The following is a 24,093-nucleotide window of genomic DNA, read 5'->3' as shown; positions in this document are numbered from 1 at the left end:
AAAATTTAATATACAATTTTTTTGCTAATTTAAAAAATAATCAGCAAAAATAATCATTTCATAGTAACAAACCTAGGTATGTCCCACAACTTTCAAAAATTAAAAAACTTCCATACTTACTGTCAATTTATTTATTGTTTTTAGTACATATAATTCTCAAAATTTTGGAAATATTAAGTGTAAGAGTTTTTTTTTTTTTTTTTTTTTTTTTTTTTTTTTTTTTTTTTTTTTTTTTTTTTTTGAAAATAAACTACCAATAATAACAAATTTAGCCTTTCATGTACTATTTATAGTTTTTACCATATATATAAGTTTTCTTCAAAAGAATCTGGATACCATTATATATTTTCAGAAACTAGATAAAATGAAGAATAAATTTGATATCTCAGATTTTAATATTTATTTAATATCACACTTTACCAGGGGTAGTCCCACTACTTAAAAAGAAAATTAGTATAGTAATTTTTATTTTAAATGGTTTAAAGATAACTTTTTTACCATAATTAATCTGCATATTTCCATGAAAAAAATAATATATTACATATTTTATAGTAAAAATGTATTTTTTGCAAATTGTTTCATGTACGGGTACAAAACACTAAAAAATGGCTTACCATCTGAGGAAAAAATGACTGTAAGTTCAAGGGTTAATATTTAATAACATCTCTATCAGTTACAGTGTACAAACATGTTTAAAAATAAGAAATATTTAGAAATTTGTTATTACTGTATTTATTGTTTTGTAGTAAATACAATTCTGTAATTTTTTTGTTTATTTAAGAAACATTTAGTGTAAGAATTATGTATTTCGTAAATTAAAAAAAAATAATTTTTTCCCCATAGTAACAAATTTAGCCTTTTGTGGACTAATTGTAGTTTTTACCATTTTCCAGAAAAAAATAATGTATTACATGTATAGGTTTATAGTAAAAATGTTTTTTTATCAAATGTTTAAAGTACAGATACAAAACGCTCAAAAATGGCTTACCATCTGAAGAAAAAATTAATGCCAGTTTGAGGATTAAAAGTATAGTGCCACTTCAATGTCTTAATTCTAAATTTTTTTTACCATCATCCAATCATCATAAAAAAATTCCTCGTGATCCATTTCATTTTAGAATACATAGATTTTTACATTGTTCAGCAAAGGATGGTTCACTTGGGGATTGTTTTTAAACTGTTGTATTTTTCCTTTAACAGTGCTTTTAACATCGTATGTTTTGTACCTATAGTTTACTTTTGCTAAAGTGTTTATATGGAATTTATGAATTATTAAATTTAGCTTTGATCCCTGAATAAGCTCATAAACCAGTGAACGTTGCCATTAGTTTTTAATAATCTAGAAACATTCCCAGCATTTCATTTTTCTAATCCGTTCTGAAATTGTTTGTGATGATAATAACGATGTACTTCCTATTGTTACAATTAATTGTATCAAGAAATACATTATTTTTTATTAGTATTTATGCACATTTTCTTCTCTTAAAAATGTTTAATTTAGACAAAATATTTATAACTAATTATATTGATTTTATTTGAAGATATACCTTTATATTACGCAAATTTGTTAAAAACGTTCTTTTATTTGGATCTAATAATATAAAGGTACATTAAATTCTTGGAAACACAGGCAGCAAGGTTAAATTCCTGTTCTCTTGCTTAAACCGTAAATCTCAAGTGGGCTCCTAAGAGGCCCTCTATTCTGCTCTTTTCAAACTATGGTTGTTCTTCTTTGCATGTTTGGTTTTATAGACAAGAAATCAAACAATCAGATCATTATACTTCCTGTTGGTCTTCCTTTTCTGATAAGATTATCCTGTTATCTGTCTGGGATTCCTCTTTGGTAAATATTGTTTTATTGAGTATAATAACAACATTGCATTAAAAGATTATTTGATGTTTTTCGTACGTGTGAGAATTGTTCGCTGCATGGTCCTCGGCAGTGGGTGAGTAGTAGAGTTACAATAATGACTTCATTATATATAAAACGAGTATTTTCATTAAATTTTAGGTCTTGAAATAAATTGATAATGTACTCAAAATAAATCTTTTCTTTTAATCAACAAACATAAAAGTCAAGATCAGTACATTAAAAAAATTTTATTTAATTCTTTGATCCTTAAGTTCCCAGTTTAATATATGTTTTAAAATGACTTCTTAATACTCTTTAATATATCAAGTGATACTTTGTCGAAAAATATAAGAATATTACATAAAGTGTTGAAAATTCAACAAAATATAAACACAGCTGATGAAAGACATTGATTGTTAGCTTAAAATTTTAAAATAAATAATAACTAAAACTAATTTTATAATATTACTAGCCGTTACCCGCAGCTTTGCTAGCAATTTCATAGGTTTTCTACCTGTATTGAGTGAATTATATTTCTGGTGCCAATGTTAGTTTACCTTCTTCCCACGATTATGAAAATTTGTTAAAAAGTGTATATTTATGTTCATTGTAATTTACTCTGAGCATAGTTGTTTTTCCAATGATGATTTTGCATATTTCCTAATCAAAAATTTTTGGAGAGATTAAATTGATAAATTATAAATATATGTGGAATTAATTCAAAATCATACCATTTTTATTATTTTTATATAACAATTTAACTACATTTTACTCAATATTGCTACTTCATTGTAAAAAGCTGTGCTTCATAGTGTTTGAACTAAGGAAAGAATGTTTATTGTGTCCTGAAAATCATTTAAAATTCTCTGCAAGTATAAATAAAAAGTACAATTAGTCAACATTTGACCATCTGTATAATCAATCTATCATGATTTTGGCTACATTGTTAAAACGTTGTGCTTTTTAAATTTTCTAAATGATCATTAGGAATATGCCATTTTTAACCATTAAGTAAACTATAGTAATAAAATGTATTCTCAATTGTTCAAGTCTTGTTTACATGCTTGATTCTTGTCTTGTTGCATGATTCAGATGTTTTTTACAACAAAATGTACATTAAAATATCGTAGTAATTATTTAATTATAATTTAGGAGTTCAGAGTCAATTTTTCTGATGGATTACAGTACTAGAAGGGGTAGTCTTTTTCATTCAAGTGTGCTTAGTTAGCTTGTCCAATTATTTTAGGATTAGTCACAGAAGTTAAAAATCCAACTTTATACTTCAAAGAAATAGTTTGTCTATATCCAGTAGAAAATTGTATTTGATTATAGATTGGTTAAGGCATGAAATTATTTTTTCATTTTGATAGTCAGCAGGTATTATATGACTATTACATTGTCCAATTATGTTAATTTTCACTGATAATTTTTCCATTTTGTTAACAAATGAACGGAAAGCCATTATTAATTGAGGTAAGGAAGGCTGGGGTATGAGAGCCTTTGTTGGCATTGTGAGACCAAAGTTTAAACGGCTGGTGAACAGACAATTCCTCGGTGAGAGACAACTTGTAGGAATTGATAAAGTTCTCTGCCCTTCAAACTGGTATTAGTTAAACTGACTGTGGACTTTGCAATTGGACGATGATTCACTGTTATGCGAAAGTGCTTAGTCAGCCAAAAAAAGAATAATTTACATAGAATAATTAACAATATACATACTAAGTGTAAATAGAGTTACATTTTTAGAATCATGGACATCTTTCTTAAGAGGCTACTCTTGGAATTATTTTGGATTAAAATTGGATTATTTTGATAGTCCAATGCAAGATCCAATTTAAGAAATTAAAATTCATATCACCATAACATTCCATACTTGAGTTTACATTACAATCATACGCCTACTGACATTAAGGATATTTATATATCTTTACATAAAAATGTCAAAAAAAAGTGTAATCCAAAACTAACAAAATATTCACAAGGGTTAGTACAATATTATACACTTTTCAACTAGGAAGGCGTAATTGAGCTAAGATTAGCTATTCTTTATTCGGAGCCATTAAATTAATACTTCAGGAACCAAGAGAGTCCTGCAGTACTACGTGAAGGTCAATTAATTATAATGCAACATTTTATCTCTTTACTATTCCAAAATACTATACACATAAACACACTTTGACACCTTTAAAAGGCTCCTATCATGAGAGATGATTTAGAATACACAATCCCAATACTCCCTATTATGACAATCTACCCAATCAATCAGTATATTTATTAATTGTGATTAAGGTTTAGAACATGTTAAATAATTTGGTTCTCATATTACAAACCTCATTGTCTTCATTTCATGTATTAAGTTAACTAAAATCTGAAAATAATTATTTAATCTTGTTATTATGTGTCCAATAAAGCACCTCATGAAGGTTCAGTTAAACTCATCTATTGTAAAATTTAATATCCTTATTTAAATAGTTTTTATGCTAAATTTCACCATTAATAATGAATTTGAACAGTTATCTGTTGTGAATGCCCTTGTATAAACATCCAATTCCAGGAGGTAGTCCAGTCAATGACAGTAAAAAAGTGTAAACTGATTATTTATCCCTTAAAGCACCGATTTATATCAAAATTTGGATTTAGGTTCTACTTACCCTCTATTCAAAAGACTACCCTGTGCTGAGGGTTGCTTTTTTTAGGAGTAAAAACCACTCCTATTGTAATGAATGCATGTAATTAATTGAAATTATATTTATATCAGTGAAATGAACGTCAATTGATCATTTTTAATATAATTTATGTTTCATTAATTAGTTTTGGCCCTTAAAAGCCACCCCTTAACATTATTATTATTTTAATAACTGGTTTTTCAGTTAAATTAATATTTTCCAGTTATTGACAAACAACTGTCTAAAGTATTTTGTCTGAAAACTGTCAATTTAACTCGTGAACAAGTACAAAAGTATTGACTTTCAGGAAAAACTTCATAGAATAAAAGTTTCTTAAAATTAGTCAATTTATTGATTTCCGCACTTATTTTCAATGAAAAATTGCTCATCCCCGAGAAGGGGTAGCATCCACCCTTGGGGCAACCTAAAAGCAACCTCCAGCACAGGGTAGACTTTGAAATATAGGACAAGTAGAACCTAAATCCAAATTTTTATGAAAATCTGTGCTGTATGGGATGATAAATACACCGGAAAATGGTCATTGACTGGACTAAGGGGAAAATTAGGACCAATCCTTGCCTCTTAATTTATTTGTGTTTGCTGAAATTCTTGGAAATTCTCAACGAGATGTGGTGGAATTTTGTATGACATTTATGGCCTCTTCAAGTAACTGTTTCGTTCCCATACTTAATAACTCTAACATACTGGTCTTGAAATTTTGAAATTTAGATTACTGTGTTTCTGAGGTAACGATATCTCATATGGACCATCACAGCTCTCAGGAATTCTTCTCGTGTAGTAAGGTATAAACTGTTTGTAACAGATGCATGTTTTGGGAATCCACTCCTAAATTCAGGTACAAGTGCATTGGCAATGCTAGAAGCAGTTCCTGTTAAGATTATTATTACATCTCAAGTAGACATACTAATAGACTATTTTACCTCAGTGCCAATCAAAAATAATGTAGAAAATAGAGTTAAAAGTTTGTATGTGATCTAAACTTTATTATACAGAAGACTCGTTTCAGAAAAGATTGCCTACGATAAGTGGTCCAAGCCAATTCACAAACGGGTTCTTCCTTTCTGAGAATAAACACAAATGTTCACATTGTTCTTTGAGGTTGTGGAAAACAGATCAATTTCACTTAAATTCCAGTGATTCAAAGCGAGTGAGTTTTAGTTGTCAGGTTACCAATTATTATTATTATAATTGTCAAATAAAAAAATTACTGTATATTATTTCTTTGTTTCTTGATGGTATTCAAAGCGATAATTGCTTTCTTTCAGGAGTGGCTTTCCTTGTTAACAAACAGAAAGATCAAACATATACACCAATTGTAATTTCACTTTTTTTAATAACTTTTTGAACAAAGTGTATCTCCGGAAGTAATAATTGACTTTAAACCGAACCATTTAGAAGGAAGCGTGGCAAGGGGAAGATGACCCACCCCCACCACTCTCGATGCTCTACGGATTATTGCCCGCTCCGAAATCTACACAACACTGACATTCCAAATCGTCAACGCTCGTTACAGCTTTTGGTTTGGACTGTACCACATATCTCGTGTGGACGGGAAAAGGAAGGGTGGCTCGTGTGAATGCGCTGACCGCACTTAAAACTAAATGGTTAAGGGCTTGTTCACATGAGCGCGACGTGTCGCGCGACTTGTGCCGCGCGACACGTCGCGCGACTAAAACACAACATATAACTATGGCAGCATACACATGGCGCCGCGCCGCTGAACCTGCCGCTAGTTGTGTCGCGCGACTCGTAGTATACGCGTCAACCGCGCGACTTTAGCGCGGCTTCAGCTGCTTGTTTTGTATTGTAGCGTACACACGCCGAGTCCAGTAGTGATATTGGTGAGTGAATATGGAGATGGAGCAAGACCCATTTGACACCGAACGTTTTATTGATGAAATTGAAAAGAGAAGAGCATTGTGGGATCTTGAAAGTCCAGATTACAAGAACAGGGTTTTAAAGAGATCTGCGTGGGAGGAAGTTATAGATATATTTTCTAAAACTGAAAGCACAGTTGAAGAGAAAAAGCAGTTGGGTAAGTGCTAGTTTTATATTTAGAGCAACACAGCAGTACAAAATATAGAGACATGTTGCCTCTTCACTTCCATACCGGCAGTGCACTAGTTGTCGGCCGCCCGTTCTGCCGCTCATTCGGCCGCCGAATGTGTACGGAGCCATTTTTCTGTCGCGCGGCGTGTCGCGCGACACGTCGCGCTCATGTGAACAAGCCCTAAGGAACATGTTTATAGAAGCGACTCTCGATAGTCGGTCAGCGATAGTAGCTGAGCTGAGAACAGTTTATAGCTGTTTGACGCTACTGCTACTGGAGCGGCCAGCAGCCGTAGTTGGCGATTGTAGCGAGTCAAGTCCGGGGGCAAGTTCAATAACGATTTGGACTGAGTATCCATGTGTTTCTCATAATTTTAAAATATTACTAAAACTGCTATTTTCTTTTATTAACATAACGAAACTTATGTTACTTAATTGTGTAGTACCAAATACACGACTTGACTAGTTCCTTTTTGAATTAAAATAAAATTATGCCATTATACACTCTACTAATTTACCAGATACTTAGTTTTTAGAAGGAAAGGCCAACAAAATTTGCACTTCACAATGTATAGTCTAGTTAAAAAAGTATGTGTTTCGGGATTTTAATTATTGCAATGTTAATAGTGCAATAGTAATCAGACTAATTCTATCAGCAGGTTATTAACGAGGAAAACTCAAAAACATAGAATATGATGTTATTTACAAAGCAATTTGTAATTACAATGTGGAAATGTTTAATTATAAATATACCATTATACCAGTGAACAATGAACATGTCATACGTTTTGCGAATCAGTAATAGCCTTCCTACAAGGATTGGAAAACAAAGACATGTGCGCCATTGAAGCTACAGACAAACAACCTAGCTTGGGCGATAAGATTATCAACGTGATTCGTGGAAGGAGGGTAGGGTGGGTTGTTAGAGAGAGGAAAGAAGTGTCAGGATAGGGGACGGCCACATACGAAGGTACAGCAATGGCGCCGTTCAAGAATAGCTCCGCTGTAGGTTTGGTCGTATGGCAGGGTGCTTGTTCTTTCATTTAGAATGGACTACTTAGAACTGCTTAATATATGGTAGTAATATGAGTAATCCCTTAATGTTAGAGTGCGCTTATAATATCCTGTGATAATATCCTATGTGTACACGGTTTTTATAAGGTCCTACTGTACCACAAACCGAATGTGGTCTTCCGAAAGTTTAAACAACTTAGCGAACAGTGTGTAGTGACTAATTGGTTACTTATTAATAACTCAAAGTAGCCCTCATGGTGCAGTTAATAACGTTTCTAAAACTTCATTATCAACATCAAGCAAAAGGTATGTTAACAGCAACGTACAGGTATTCTGTCTCGAATTATAACAAATGAACAGAATCCGCTCCAGTCGCAATCATTTCAGGGACAATGTTCCTTTAGATCTGTACTTATAAATATATGAACTGTATAAGTACGTATATCGCTTAACGTGCTTCGTTGATGTTTTATACATAATTTATAGTACATACACAATGGCTCATTTTTGCCTCGAGATTGGTTTGCAATAAATGTACATTATTTTGGTCTATTTAAACATTAATGACATGTGGAATTTCTTACTTACTAGGATTTGCAGAGTTTATCTACTTACTGTAGCTGTAATTTGTTAAAATATTATCAGTGAATTAAACTTTATCATTTAAGAATGAAAGTAAAACTTAAGACATGAAGGGGTATCAAGCTCGTATTTGTCCATCGAACAATCCCTACTGTCTGCATTAATCTTCTATTATTTAACAAAAAAATCTGAGGTTTAATGAGAAATATAACACATTTTTTCCATCTACCGAAATAAATTCTTATAACATAATTAGGCAAATGCGTGCACACGTGTAAATATTAAATGCAGGAGATGGCATTTTGTTAGAATACAACGTTTTACTAAATAAATAAATTTTCCAAATACTTCCATCGAAATAGATAAGGAAACCTTTGAATTTGTCGTTGCAATTCAACATTTCCCTACTCCACCTTGCAAAACAGCTGCCTCTTTATACTATGATTGAATCGCAAGTAAATGGGTTTATCTCCTTATCGCCTGCAATTCTCTGACTGATAAGTGGACCTTATCACCAGGCGCACTCAGGTCAGACAAGGACTGGTTACATAAATGTAATCGTCGGAGTCGACACATGTGGTGGGACATATTGTGACAACCATGGACCGAGTGGCAGGAGTGTGTTGCCAGGAGTGCGGTTCACAGGTCATAGACGAACGGATGCATTACCGAATTGCGGCAATTGAGAACATAAAGTGCGTCTTTGTTGGCGACGGGTGAGTAACGCTAACTTAAGCAGACCACGGTACTAAGATCATTTAAATCTGAACATTTTTAGGTTTTCATGTTGCACGAAAAGTCGATTATTGTTGGGGAAAGTTTTTCAAACTGGCAGGTTTTTTCTAGGTATATACAATGTCTTCTATCATTTCCGAGAGATCGTAAGTGTCAATACAAAGACACATTACAACACCAGCTTCTGCCAGTGCATGTTATATGACAAGAACAAAAACTTGTATGAAGCTGAAGTCGCCCAGTGAATGAACCTTGACCAGATAAAACAATTATCATTGAGTTGTAGACAATACTAAATGGCAAACAATAATCTATTCTAGCAGCTGATTAGAATCCATTATTCTTTTACTTTACATTATTTTGAAATTTGTGCTTTTAATAAGTAACGTGTACATGATCAGCCAAGTTTTACAAAATAAGTTAAATGGTGCAGTAGTTCACACAGTATTGTATATTTTATTTCGTTATAGTTATCTTTAATTAAATATTTATTTGTAAAAGAGAATTAAAAACTGTTTATTAACAAATCCACAAACATAATGTAGGCCTGTTATACACAATTGTGCAATGTTTGGAAGTAGACAAACCCCATAGGGCGTTTTCACACACCAACAAAATCGGTCGATCCTACGCTCTGAGTAGGCCAGTAAGCAGGCTACTTGTATGAAGTAAGGATGGTCCTAGAGTTAACCTGCGGTATCTCGCCTTGCTTCTTTATTTGAGGAGAGGTACCAAATACAAAGTATAGTTTATAAACCCTTTTTGACAAATTAAGAAGTGATAGCAATATATACTGTAGTTATTTACAGTATGATTTACTGTGTCTGGCCCACAAACCAGATATTGATCCACAAGTATTTTAACTAAGGACTCAACATCATATTTAAATTTCGCCATGACTATCACTGCAGAGATACTATTAGCCGTATCACTACCAATTTGTTAGACTACAAGACATTTGAGACTGTATACTAGTGTACGTACATTTTTGAAAAAGGTCCTCTTCGGTCGTTATAACATAAACTCTTATATTTTGAAGATAGGGATTCTTTAAAGCTTAAAAACTTCACAATAGGCATCAATCAGTCTGCATACTTTATAAGATACGTGCATGTATCAACATGAACAATTTGGTTCTAACTCTGACCGTAATCGTAGGACAAACATACAATGAAAGGACCTCAGCCATTTTATTAAATGCTCATAAACAGTAATCTGCTTTGTTCGATATTGGTTGGCTCAATTAATCAAAATTAACGGCTTATTCCTAATATTAGTAAGGTTTTACAACTGAATCTTACATTATCTCAGTAAGAGTTGTGATTAGATTAAACAGTTTGTAACCCTTCGTGTTGCATCATTCGTAGATATTGAGGCCTACGACACTGAGCCACATCCAGCCTTTTAGAGGAAATTATGAGCGACAATAACAAGTATTCTGTTTATTTGAATAATTAGTTGTAAGTATTATTCTTACTTTTAGTTATTTTCTATATAATTCTTGTAATACATTATAAATATTATTTTTATGATGCACCTACAAAAAACCCAACTTGGTAGACATTGATCCAACGCTTCTAAAATATAAAATTTACATTTTAGGTCCTAAATGCAACCAAACCCTTCCTGGAAATCAAATCCTGTTAACCCTATTCGTACGAAAGCTTTTGAGAGGGTTTGAATTTTTAATATTAAATCGTACAAAATCTAGTGGACAGTTTTGGACGAAATTTGGTATGTTCTGGTACATAAATGCGTGGGCATATTTAATTTTTTTAATACCACCACGAATGCTCTATAATTGCAAGAAAATCGTTTACTGTAAAGGTAGGTGGTATTTTTTACAGCTCATGGAGTTGGGACGCAACATGACATGCACTTTCCCAGTATTTGTATTCGAATGAGTAAATATCAGCTGTCGCATTAATGACAAGTAGTATTATACAGGGTGTCAATTAAGTCTGGAACCTCTTTTTTAATTTTTAAACCACAATATAAAAAAAATACCAAAGTTCACACGTGCTTACTGGTGATAGTAACGCACATATCTGCCCAATTACCGACCAGATAATCCCTTTGGGGGACGGTCCACAAGGAGTCAGACAAAATTCTTAAATAGCAGCATAGGTCAAGTTTGGTATCAAATTAAAGTTCTTACTTAGCAGAGTACAATGCCGCAAACCGGATTTCAAAAGGTGGATTCATTCAGTAGTTATAGCTATTTGAATTTTAAAACAATTGAACAATGTAAATTATTAAGTATTACAAGTAAACACCAATTTTTAAGTACTTGTGATCAAAGTAAGTGTTCAAAATGTTCCCCTCCCATCATCTGACAATGTAGTAATCGAAGCCAGGAATCAATAATTATTACCAATAACACAACTACTGTTAGAATGTGAAAGTGGCAGATTGAGTCATACACAGCATCCACAGAAACTTAACCTTTGGGCAGGTATTATAGGAAATCAAATTATGGGCCCATTATTTATCAATGGTAATTTAAATGGTGACTTGTATCTAGCAATGCTCCAAAATGAGATAATTCCTGCACTACAAGGGATTATCCGGTCGGTAATTGGGCAGATGTGTGCATTACTATCACCAGTAAGCACGTGTGAACTTTGGTATTTCTTTCTATTATGGTTCAAAAATTAAAAAAGAGGTTCCAGACTTAATTGACATCCTGTATACAGTATTTGTCTCGCAGATGGTGGCAATGACGAACTCAAACTATTTATTTTACACACACACACACACTAAACTCATGAACAGTGCAATAAATAATTTGTATCAACTCTTTGTACCAAATCTACATCGCAATTATCTTATCATACTCGATGTAACAGTGTAATTGATTCATAAGGAATCGGCTTCGACCTAACCTCAGTCTTGATTGGTATCGCAGCCGGTGGCGGTGTGGTGTGGTGTAGGACGGTCTGTTGTCTTCGCCACCCTTATCACGTATATCATCACCGAATTATATGGACCACGACATAATGCCTTACAGGATATCGCCGGTCAACGTCAAGTGTGTGTTCGTTGGAGACGGGTGAGTCATAGACGAGTCTCCTGTTGTTATAGCGACGCGAATCGTTCTTTGGTAAATGGATGAGTGCTATCAAAATTCGTTGTATCTCTCAAATTGTTTTGTTTTAGGAAATTTAAAGAAAATGTACTTCTTATAGTCAGCATTAAGTAAACTGTTGTTTAAAATGGTTTGAAAAGCGTACAGTCTCTCTGATATCTATAAAGATTGCTATGTGAATGTTTGTAATATCGTTACTTAACATCAGAAACTTAATTTTCGACTGTACTAAAGCTGTAGTATTAAAGAAAAAAATCATTTTACATCTAACAGAAAGCCGGAATTCGGCCCTCAACATTTTCCAATATAATCATTTTTAATAAAAACTATGACAACATATTACCCCCAATCAAGGTAAGTCGTATAAAAGTGTTATATCGTAACACCCCCCTCGATCTTGGGTCAATTGTCTACTCTCGCTGTACCATATACGACGACCATATAGCACGGTTAAGATTTAGCGAGATCTCCTACGAGAGTTATCCTTTTATAGATTCAAAGATTGAATAATGAAAATTACATAATAACATTCTAGAACAACGGCTTGTTCTCAAGATGATTTAGTAATCGTTATCATATCATTTAAACGCCAGATAACAGTGTTATATTGATAACGAGTTGCACCTAACCTCGGTCTCGATTGGGAGCGTCAGGTACGTCGTGTCGCCGGCGAGGTGTGGTGGACGTTGAACGTTCATCTCCGTCCCTTGCTCCTCACGCGCCTTATCTGTGTCTCTCGCGTTATCACTGCCGTCCACTGACACTATGAACTGTGTCGCGCGGCCCGCATACGACACGATGCCCTACAGAATAGCGGCGATCAACAATATCAAGTGCGTGTTCATCGGGGACGGGTGAGTCCATTGTTGCTGTTTTCTTTTAGGTTTACAACTACCATTGTTTGTTTCCTAGTGAATGAATTCATCTTGAAGAACTGTTAGTTGGTAGGTACACAATTGCTTCCAAAGGTTGCTTAAAATTAAAAATTGTCATCACTATTTTCTTCTACAGTTGTGTTTCCTCCGTTACGTGCACTATTTTTTACAATTTTTAAACCAATTATTTTTCACTTTTAAACAGATTATAGTGAAAGAAAGGTCAGTTAGTTCTAAACATTTGCGATATTTATATTGAAAGTATATTAGTCATAAAACATTATTGTTGTTAGTGCCTGTGCGTGTAATAGAGACCGATCAGTATTGTAGTGTTTGTCGAGTGAGTGATAGATTATGGATTGATCGTTTTTCATTGTAATTAATCGAAACATTAAATCTGAAAGGAGTAGAGACATGTCCGTATCATTGCCGCCAACGCGTTATATCGTCAGTTCTGATAACATTGTGTACGTTTTGTCCTCAAGTCGAGTCATCATTTCCGAGAAGTAATTTCCCGTGTTCGCACATTACCACCCACGAGTTTAGTGCCTACAACGGCCGCTGTGATTCAAACAAACTAGTGAATGCCGCGTGTGAAGTGCCGGTGTTCAATTAGGGAAATGCTATCTCGGTTTGGCTGTTATATTATAACGGCCGTTAAGAGCTGAGCTGATAAAATTGAAGAGTCCTATCTCCAAGTAGAGAGGAAGGGAAGAGATATCTCAGTCAGTGTGTTTATCTCGTGTGCCGAGAGCCTTGCCGCTACCATGGATTGTGTTTCCCCCCCACCACGGGTCAGGCGGCAGCTGACAACCCAGGACGTGCGGCAAGTAGTGTGTCAAGTTGTTGGAAACGGGTAACTAACTACATTCACCTTCTACCGCTCTACACCCTTTCCTTGGTTTGGTCTCTTCTCAGCTCTTACCCCAGCTCATTCAGTATTGCTATCTGCATTGTCGGCAGTGCTTTTTACAGTACTTGAGTTATAGTTATCCTTTGCTTCTTCTCTTTGTTATTATGCTTATGCTTCCTTTATCTTATTTCTCGTTGTATTTTCTCAAACTTTGCCCCACTTCCCTTTTCATACGATTATTTTCAAATTCATTTACTTATCTTCATTTCCATTATTTTCGTATGTCTTTTTCTCTGCTCTAATTATAGTATTTCTCCCTATCTATACATATGTCTACTTCTTTTCCTATTAGAATGTTATTTCTCCTTTACTTATTCTTCTATCTGGTCCATTCATCTTTACCCACATTGTGCTCATTGCATATGCATTGTATGTATGTGTCACGTTCGTAATCTTTTCATGCTACCCCCGTTTTGGTCTTTTTTTGTTTTTATTTTGTGATTCATTTCCCTTATCATGATAGTCAATCACGAGAATGCTTTTTTGCACCCTACAACACAGATGCCATCACCCTGCCGGCGGATGGAACGCGTTTACCTTGTATGATCAGGTTCTCCGCATGTCATCCATCGCCTAGACTGTTGCTTTATTCCTGCGGCATATTGCTGAATCTATGTCTCTTCCATTGTCACAAAATGACAAATGTATACATTTTAACATATTCTTCTTAAACTTAAAATTTGTCCTCAGATAGTTCGCATCCGTATCTGCTTTGCAGTAAGCAAACGTGACACCAATCGTTTACAAAACTTAGTAATGTGCAACTCATCATGCAAAATGAAGTGAACTCGTTCATTTGAAATGTTTGTGACGTCAGCTAACTCGCGCACTTTCACTCGTTTGTCGGCTAAAACCTGAGCATGGACTTCGTGCATTTTCATTGCTTGTTCAAATGTATATATGTATATATATATATATATATATATATATATATATATATATATATATATATATGTGTGTGTGTATATGTGTGTGTGTGTGTGTGCGCGTGCGTGTGCGTACGTGTGTGTGTGTGCGTGCGTGCGTGTGTGTGTGTGTGTGTGTGTGTGTGTGTGTGTGTGTGTGTGTGTGTGTGTGTGTGTGTGTGTGTGTGTGTGTGTGTGTGTGTGTGTGTGTGTGTGTGTGTGTGTGTGTGTGTGTGTGTGTGTGTGTGTGTGTGTGTGTGTGTGTGTGTGTGTGTGTGTGTGTGTGTGTGTGTGTGTGTGTGTGTGTGTGTGTGTGTGTGTGTGTGTGTGTGTGTGTGTGTGTGTGTTTACAGAGTTTACAGAGTTTACAAAAACCTTTATTTCAAAAATGTACATACATTTACAGAGTCAGGTGCTTGGAAGCACGTGTGACTTATTTACAATATTATGCAATAACTTAGGCTAAATATACATGCAGTTGGCAATTCAAGGTTTTTTTTCTTATTTTTATGCTTTCTTCCACCATGGTGCACAAATACTATACTCTTACTATCAGTCCATAATATATACTTAATTTACTACTTATACAATCCAGATTTTAACAAGAACCATCTCACAAAAACGAGGTAAAAAAAATTAACAAGCATAAATATATTAAGTTTTAACAAATAAATATATAAATAATAAAATATTAAATATCAAATATCACATTTTTGGCCAGAACACTTTCTATCCCCATGAACAACCCAAAACAGTAAGATCAACAAACAATATTCAAAATATCAACAAGCATAAATATATAAATAGATTTAAAAATAAATAATTATCAAAACAGCAGTAGAGTATTATAAATTTCAAAAATATTAACAAGCATAAATATATAAATAGATTCAACAAACAAATAATTATCAAAACAGCAACAGAGTATTATAAATTTCAAAAAACATCAACAAGCATAAATATATAAATAGATTTAAAAATAAATAATTATCAAAACAGCAGTAGAGTATTATAAATTTCAAAAATATTAACAAGCATAAATATATAAATAGATTCAACAAACAAATAATTATCAAAACATTATAATTTTGTGTGTGTGTGTGTGTGTGTGTGTGTGTGTGTGTGTGTGTGTGCGTGCGTGCGTGCGTGCGTGCGTGCGTGCGTGCGTGCGTGCGTGTGTGTGTGTGTGTGTGTGTGTGTGTGTGTGTGTGTGTGTGTGTGTGTTGTACTGAGATACACATTAAACCAACCTCATAAGTAGGCCTAACTGAGAAGTACATCATTTGTCAACCACTGAATAATTATTCAGAATTATTCAGTGGACTTTGTAGTAATAATAACAGTTTTCAACCCATTTTAGCCAAATTTGGGAAGTTTTTGAGATGTTTAATAATTTAAACATTTTTATAACATATTTCCTGAAAGATGTGTCCTTTTGTTAAAAGATATAAAACTGTTTTTCACGAGTAAATGAAAGCATTTATATGATTGGGGAATGTCAAACCGGCCGAACTTATGGATATCAAATATTTACACTATAATAAAATATTACTGAAAAGATTCACATGAATTGTTATCTAAAAAAAAAAAAAACAATGAAAAATAAATTAAAAATTCTAGTTCATTGAAAATACTCATTTTCACAAATTAAATAACATTAAAATTAACAACTCCTTTAGTGCTAGATAATTTTTAAATGCGTAATTTCAGTTGCATTTTATGAAAATTTTCCAGTGCAACTTCTCAAAGTTATAGGATATACGAGTAGCTTAGAGCTTCACATTTGTATTAAATTAGTATAAAACCTGTTTCATTCTCTCAATTTTATAACTATTTCCAGTGGTATCTCTTGCGTTTTTCAATATTTTTATTTTAATAATGTGTATAAGAGGAGCAATGTGAAAAATGCGTAATATAATGTAAGTGTCTGCTTAAAAAGGATCAGCGAAATAAAGTGATCTATACGTTAATTAGGTTTGAAACTACCTAAGTATTTGTTATGATTTTATCAGGAATTGGTTGCTCAGATAACTCATTGTTCACTATTTCAATGCTATTCGCAGAAACGTATCAACAGAATTTGACAAATTTGACATTGTTCTCTCATAGTAATAATGTAAACACACAGATAACGCTGTGTAAGTCTAAGCCATAATCAGCTGAGTCACAAGATGAGCTTTTGTTTCGGTTTTCCCAGCACTACCGAGCCGCAGAGAATTTTTAATTTACATTCCTGCCTTTATGTTTGCTATTCAAGTAAAATTTCATAATTTGGAACACTGATAGAAGAGTAAAGGAATTTCATTATTGTGTGAAATATTCTTACTTGTGTGTAATTTTATATAGATGGTAGGCTACATTGGTTACATTTACAGTTTTTATAGTAATTAATGTTCCAAATATTGATAATGAATTGTTTAAAAAGTTGTTTGTGTCTAAAATATCGGAAGCAAACATTTTATGTACAAAAATGTTCATCTTCACCAATTATTTTAAATTAAAATAAAGGATATATCAAATCCCACTTAGAATTTTTTAATCCCTAAGACCTCATAACTTAACAATTATATTTTTTTGCGGGGGGTTAAAATATTTTATTCATTGGTTTGTCGTGTATTTTGCAACTTAATCATTTTATAAAACTAAGTACTTTTCGCCCATATTTGAACTTTTTACCGAATTTTTAAATATATAAATCCCCCAGTATTAAGAACGAACGCAGCGTAGTTTGCAAGAAACGTGTCTGGTTATGATTGGTCCTCATTTCGCCCCCTGGGATTAGGTGTTTCTAAGAGGAAAATAGTAAAGACCTTTAAAATCTAGTAGGAATTCTCTATTTCAATCAGAATTCGCTAACAGTACGTTGACAATTTTAATTATGTGCAATTAATGATATGCGCAGTAGAGGCCAGCATTTTTATCTTTGAGGACCTCGGAGTTGGTCTGATACAGAAGGGATCAGAAGTTCTATTGAATGTTTCCCCTAGAGGTAAACAATACTCGCCAAGCACACAACAATACAGACCAACTAATGTTATGCGTTTGTATAGGCCAGCATTTTTATCTTTGAGGACCTCGGAGTTGGTCTGATACAGAAGGGATCAGAAGTTCTATTGAATGTTTCTCCTAGAGGTAAACAATTCTCGCCAAGCACACAACAATACAGACCAACTAATGTTATGCGTTTATATAGGCCAGCATTTTTATCTTTGAGGACCTCGGAGTTGGTCTGGTACAGAAGGGATCAGAAGTTCTATTGAATGTTTCCCCTAGAGGTAAACAATACTCATCAAGCACACAAGAATGCAGTACTGCAATATGGGGTCTGACCGGTTTCTTATTTCATTTGTGGCGCTTTTCTTTTGTTGTATCGAATATAACAGTTTTTTTCCTTGAGATTGGTTACAAGATGGCCCAAAAAAAAGCTTCTTTAAAGAGAAGGTATTTTTTTAAACTGGCCGTTAACGACATACCGGGACTGGTCCTTTACATACTGTAGGTAATAACTCAAAAACTGAAATTACTTTATAAAATATAATATTCATGTATAAGGATGGATTAATAATACGCAAACAATGATAATCACACAAACCCACGAACATACACCACACACATTAAGTTTTGCGTGTGGGACACAATTACAAGAATAAGATTTATGACACGAGCACAAAAATCATTAAGGATACAGGGACCTAACATATTGTGTCACGAGTGGAGGTTTCGTAATTTGTGATTTATGTTAAGATAATTTTAAGCTATTTTGTAACTAGCTAAGATAATTTTGTAACTATGAAATTAAAGAAAATGTTCAGTTAAAACCCAATTGCGCTATCTTATTGACGACCTCAGATGACCTAGCTAAGCAACGTCGAGTGTGGCCGCTCCTGTCATGGGTAAAAAGATCGCTGAGCGATCCTTTCCTTGCATGTAGTCCGCCTGCCCGACCAGTGGTGGCGATACCAGTCAAGGTCCCCAGGTTAAGTATTACAGAGGCCGTCTTAGCCTTACCTTTGCTTGATCAAATAAAACCTTTCAACTCTTTTACTTGAAGTCAGTATTTTCTCTGCATAAAAAGTTTCAGTATAAACCAGCAAGGATACTGCTGGAGACTGCTACAGATTGGTACAATTACGAGAACAAAAGCATCCTCTTGCACTCAAATTCTGAATACGCATTTATGAAATGTGTATTCAGAATTAAATTATAAAAAAAAATTGCCATTGTATTAATCAGATTACGAATTAAATCCCGACAGATCAGGGGTTTAACTTTAGGGACTTGGAACGTGGACTGCGACTACTTATGCAAGTACACGTCACAAACGCCGCGCCGCGGCCGCACCAGGAAGCACTAAGTGGTGCCAAGGTCTGTCTCGCTGTGTGAATGGGGCATTTCAAGGTCGATTGTTTGCTATGTTGGCATTTTCTTGTACCTTTGCCAGCACCACTAACACTTGTCTGTACAACTTTAACGTTTTATAAAGGTTCGACTTATTAAAGTTCTCTGCATCAATTTTGAATCAAAAGAATCATTTTGCGACATTGGTGGTCCTTCATGTTCTGAAATGAACGGTTCTAAAAATTGACGGACCTGAACAAACAAATTTTAAATATTAACTTAGATTACGCTCATATCACCAAGATGCTGACGTTATCGGAGCAATAATTTAAAGATAAAATGAGATTTTAACATGGGGACATGTCGATCACATTAAGTTTTTTAATATGAGGTGGTAAATAGGTCTCACTGTTATATATGTAACATGTTTATTTTACCCCAATAACGTATGAGCAATAAGGATAAAATAAATCATCTTTCAAAACAGGGCACCACAAGTTATTCAAAACGCTTTTTTAATGGGAGAGCTCTAAGGATAACACCAATTATAGGCTAAAACGTGTCTTGTTGTACAATTCAATATTACAAAACTGCTTAAAATTATCTTAACATAAATCACAAATTACGAAACCTCCACTCGTGACACAATATGTTAGGTCCCTGTATCCTTAATGATTTTTGTGCTCGTGTCATAAATCTTATTCTTGTAATTGTGTCCCACACGCAAAATGTGTGTGGTGTATGTTCGTGGGTTTGTGTGATTATGATTGTTTGCGTATTATTAATCCATCCTTATACATGAATATTATATTTTATAAAGTAATTTCAGTTTTTGAGTTATTACCTACAGTATGTAAAGGACCAGTCCCGGTATGTCGTTAACGGCCTGCCTGCATAAACGAAAGTTGGCCCATTCAAGCAACAACTTTACATGTTCAGACTATGTAGCCTATTGCTTAAAAGAGGATACACACTAGTCTATAGTGTATGATGGAAACAAAGTAAAAAAACATAATGGGATGATTAGTAGAATATTGATTAGTTCTTCATTTTTTAATTTTCCTTTTTTCAAAATTGTAAAAGTCTATTCAAACGTTTAAGAGGCCTGGGAATAAAGAATTCCAAACACAAAATCTGTTGCCATTTACGACTATTTTGTTGTTTTTATTCACAATAGCGGTCGATTAAATCGACGTGACTCGTTAATGAAAGAGCATTTAAAAATAAATCCAAAATTGTTTTAAATCTGTGATAGTATGCTTCACAAATTAGTGGTTGTGTACTTATTAATATGTTCTTAATTTTTGGGTTAAAAATTGCCAAATCCCTTTTAAAAATTTGTTTAGTCATTGAAATTTAATTGTTACTTAACCTGATGTACTGCTGTAGTATAACAGTTAAGCTGTATATAATACATATAGAAATAAAATATGAAATGCAAAATTCAAACAACCTCCAGTTTTCTAAGGACAGGATAAATCTATTTGTTGAATACCGATGAATTCAGTTTTTTAATTGCTGTTTCAAAAATTATTCTTTGTTTCCTGCCTCGCCACATATTCGAAAAAGAGGTTAAATACAAATACATACACAACATTCACAATAAAATTAAACAACCGTTTGGGCATTCTCGTAAGAAGTTTGTTTAATTTTCACTATTTTAGAAAATCTCAAATTTGTGATTGGTACACCTCAATCAAATCGATATAAATTTTTTTTAATAATAAAAAAACTAGTTGGTTATCAGGTGGGAAGCAGTGACGTCACGCGGGCCGGATATGGAAACCGCTACCGGTACTAGAATCAGCTGATTCATTACTCTACGTCAATGACTCACGGAAGTGCTGAGTTTAGCTTAGCTTACACCCCCCTCGCGCTCTTCTCTCTTTCATGAATGGATCAGTTATCTGCTGCGAGTCTTGTTGCTAGACTGCTTATTCATGATTTGTCTGCACAGTTTCTTATAATTCCTCATATGGTGAAAATTACGAGTAACTTATTTGCATATATCTATTGGCAACATATATCTAGTTTACTGATATTCGATCTAAAATAATAGTTTTTATTTATCCTAAATTAAGTGCTTTAAAATTCTTTTTGGTATTTTTATTTATTTTCAAATTCAAAAACTACACTATAGTGGATTGTGCAGTTACACTACAGCAATATTTTCCTAAAACGAGATATAGAATGGACCTGAGCAATTAAGTCCCATAACATGTATTTTCGACATGTAGAGGGAGAAGAGTCAAAGCCAAGGTGACTAAAAATGTGGGATTTTGATCGTAGGCGAGCCTTGCCTCCCTCTAGTTAGGTGCCCCTGAGCCGTAAGAACTGGAATAACCGTAAGATTAGCATTGGAATATTGGAATCCCGTGGAGTAGACCACGATACTTGGATATATTTCAAATCTACAGAAGACACTTCTACAATGATAGAGCTTTCTTTTGGATCACCGTAAAAAACAATAAATTATTGTATTAATATAGAATAGCTTTGTACATTTTATTATCGTGCATTTTCAGTTTTAACAACTCACAGTCATCAAATACTGTTTTAGAAAAGGAAAATAAATGCTTATAGTTTACTCCCTACCAGTCATAACAATTCTTGCTTATAGTTTACTCCCTACCAGTCATAACAATTCGGTCAGAACCACATATGTGGTTATTAGGTTATGATATAAATCTCAAGAAATGAAATAATTGTTAACACATTCAGCGCCATGTGTATCATAAATGATACACACCAGCACTAACGTTGTGGGCCATGTGTATCATTTATGATACACAAAGCTGTTTAGGCAGGGGCCGAGTTAAAATTTTCATTTTTACCGTCAAGGGGCAAGTGCGATTTAAGATCAATAGTGCTTTTAGAAACACAGTACTATAATTCTTTTTGAAATCAGACGAACAGTATTGGCAGTACGTTAATTTTTCATGTCTGTGCAAAAATGATACACGTGGCCCAGACTGTGTGACAATCAACTAAATTTTGTTGGTAGGGCCATGTGTATCATTTTTGCACTCTTGATAATTTTTGTATTATTATACTTGAATTTGATCCGGAATATCATCTAAGTGTGGACAGTGATTATAGTGACACTCAAAAAAACCCCGTCCTGGGTATGACGTTAAACTGCCCACACCCACCTAACCATTTCCTTCATTCCTACCCAATCCCTCTCCAGGGTCTTATTAGTACCCGCTCTGTTCGAACCGTTCCAGTACATGGCTCGCTGGGAGTGCTTAAGCCGGCACTAGGTGCCCTATCTGGTGTCGGTGAGAGCTGATGTGAGCTTGTCTCTGCCGAGGGCGTAAGTCATGTATTGGTTCAGAAGCCAGCCACTTCGATGTCCTTGGTCAGGAAGTGTGTATTGAGCAGGAGTGTCGGAGCTCCTGCTGCAACGTGCGAGCCACAGGCCGTGCGAGCATACCCAGCCTGGTTTAAACGAGTCAACACCGGGCCCCGGGGGATCTGGGGTAGATTAACCTGGGCTCCCACGGGACCCAGTTTTATCGAGGGCGTGCCCGTTCCCGGTGTATCTCGGCCTGCACCCTTACACACGATGCGCTGGTTAAAATACCTATGGAAACCGAAACCACCCCAAAACTAGGGCAAAGTGTAGTAGCAAGAGATCAAAGTGATCTGGAGAAGAAAAACGGCAGTTGTCTGACTCAGACTGTGAGCTTGATCAAAACAAGCAAAGAAAAATGGAACATAAACAAACCGACGATGAGAAAAACATTCCTACTTCCCTTTATTTCTTTTGCTAAGTCATAAGGAAGATGGAAAAACCTTGACTAAGGTGAGCCCGTTCCTTATCCACAAATCTTTAGTAGCCTGTGGAGGGCAACCTAAATCTACAAGGAAGCTGAGGAATGGAAACTATCCTGGTGGAGGCTGCAAATTGCATCCAATCCAAGAAGTTCCTTAAAATGACGAGTTTTTTTAAACCAGGTAGCGATTACTGTCCAGCCTCATGCCTCTCTGAACTCTTCCAAGGGAGTCGTTTTCTGTCGAGACCTTATGGACTGCAGTGAAGAGGAAATACAGGTTGAGCTGCAGTGTGAGATGGTGACAGATGTGGTCAGGATTGTTCGGACCGAAAACGGGGTAAAGGTTCCTACCCCGGGTCTCATTATAACATTTGCAAAAACCCCATCCACCAGAAACCATCAAAGCCGGATATTTGTCTCTGTCTGTGCGGCCGTATTTTAAAAACCCCCAGCGGTGTTTTCCCGCTGCCAGAGGTTCGGGCACTCAAGTAAAGTGTGTTTCGAACCCGGAGACGTGTTCCCGCTGTGGTGATGAAGGACACCAAGAGGAGGGGTGCAAAAATGAGACGCGATGCATAAATTGCAAGGGAAAACATCCGGCATATTCAAGAGATTGTAATATTTTTAAAGAAGAAAAAGAAATATTAAAAATCATGACTATAGAAAAGCTTTCGTTTAACGAGGCGCGTAAAGAGTACAGGAGGAGGGTCGCCCCAACTCCAAAAAAAGGAGTTTCCTACTCTGAAGCTGTATCTGTCCCTGTTCAGACCGCACAGTGTTCCTCATGTACAGTCTTGGTGGGTATGGTGCGTGCATTGGCTGGGCAGGTGGCTGCTCTGGTTCAGCACCTCGCCGCAGGTGCTGGGGAACAGTCTGTGGTCCTGCCCAGTGAATCTCCCCGAGAATTTCAGACCTCATCTAAACCTAATGTACAGTCTTATGTTAACCTTTACCAGGAGGGTCTTACATGCAGAGATAAAGTTCAGCAAAATTTGAAACCTGCCTTAAGTTTAGAAGAGAGAAAGAAATTGTCAGAAAAGCTTAAGAAGAATATTCAAAGTAAAGTCGATAACAGGTCAAAAGCGCCTGTTAAGAACCTTAACACGTCATTCATCCAAGTCATCTCAACTGTCCATCAATGATGATGGCACAGCTCAGGATCCTTTGGAGCTCCGGACGGAGTTCCAAACGTTAGGTGGAACTTTCCGACCTGTAACAAAACAAAGAAAAAAAAATCACTATGTAGTAAAGAAGTAAAATATTGGATGCATTATAA

General features: G+C 34.8%; 1 protein-coding gene across 4 annotated transcripts in view; it reads left to right on the top strand.

Moving 5' to 3' along the window:
• LOC124354401 (ras-related protein Rac1) overlaps positions 1 to 24,093 on the top strand; it is a 70,430-nt gene that overhangs the window by 13,097 nt on the left and 33,240 nt on the right. The window contains exon 1 of one of the 4 annotated variants that reach the window (XM_046804825.1): positions 8,734 to 8,900. The exons of 1 other annotated variant lie outside the window; for it this stretch is intronic. In XM_046804825.1, coding sequence (XP_046660781.1) covers positions 8,785 to 8,900 — 116 coding nt within the window. In that variant the 5' untranslated portion in view covers positions 8,734 to 8,784. Of the gene's footprint in view, positions 1 to 8,733; positions 8,901 to 11,808; positions 11,972 to 12,662; positions 12,862 to 24,093 lie in introns of those variants that run through there. 2 more of the 4 variants (XM_046804828.1, XM_046804827.1) reach the window with 2 other exon arrangements.

This window comes from Homalodisca vitripennis, chromosome 2 (genome assembly GCF_021130785.1).
Source record: "Homalodisca vitripennis isolate AUS2020 chromosome 2, UT_GWSS_2.1, whole genome shotgun sequence".
In the NCBI taxonomy this organism is placed as follows: domain Eukaryota; kingdom Metazoa; phylum Arthropoda; class Insecta; order Hemiptera; family Cicadellidae; genus Homalodisca; species Homalodisca vitripennis.
This window is presented reverse-complemented; position numbering and strand designations above follow the sequence as displayed.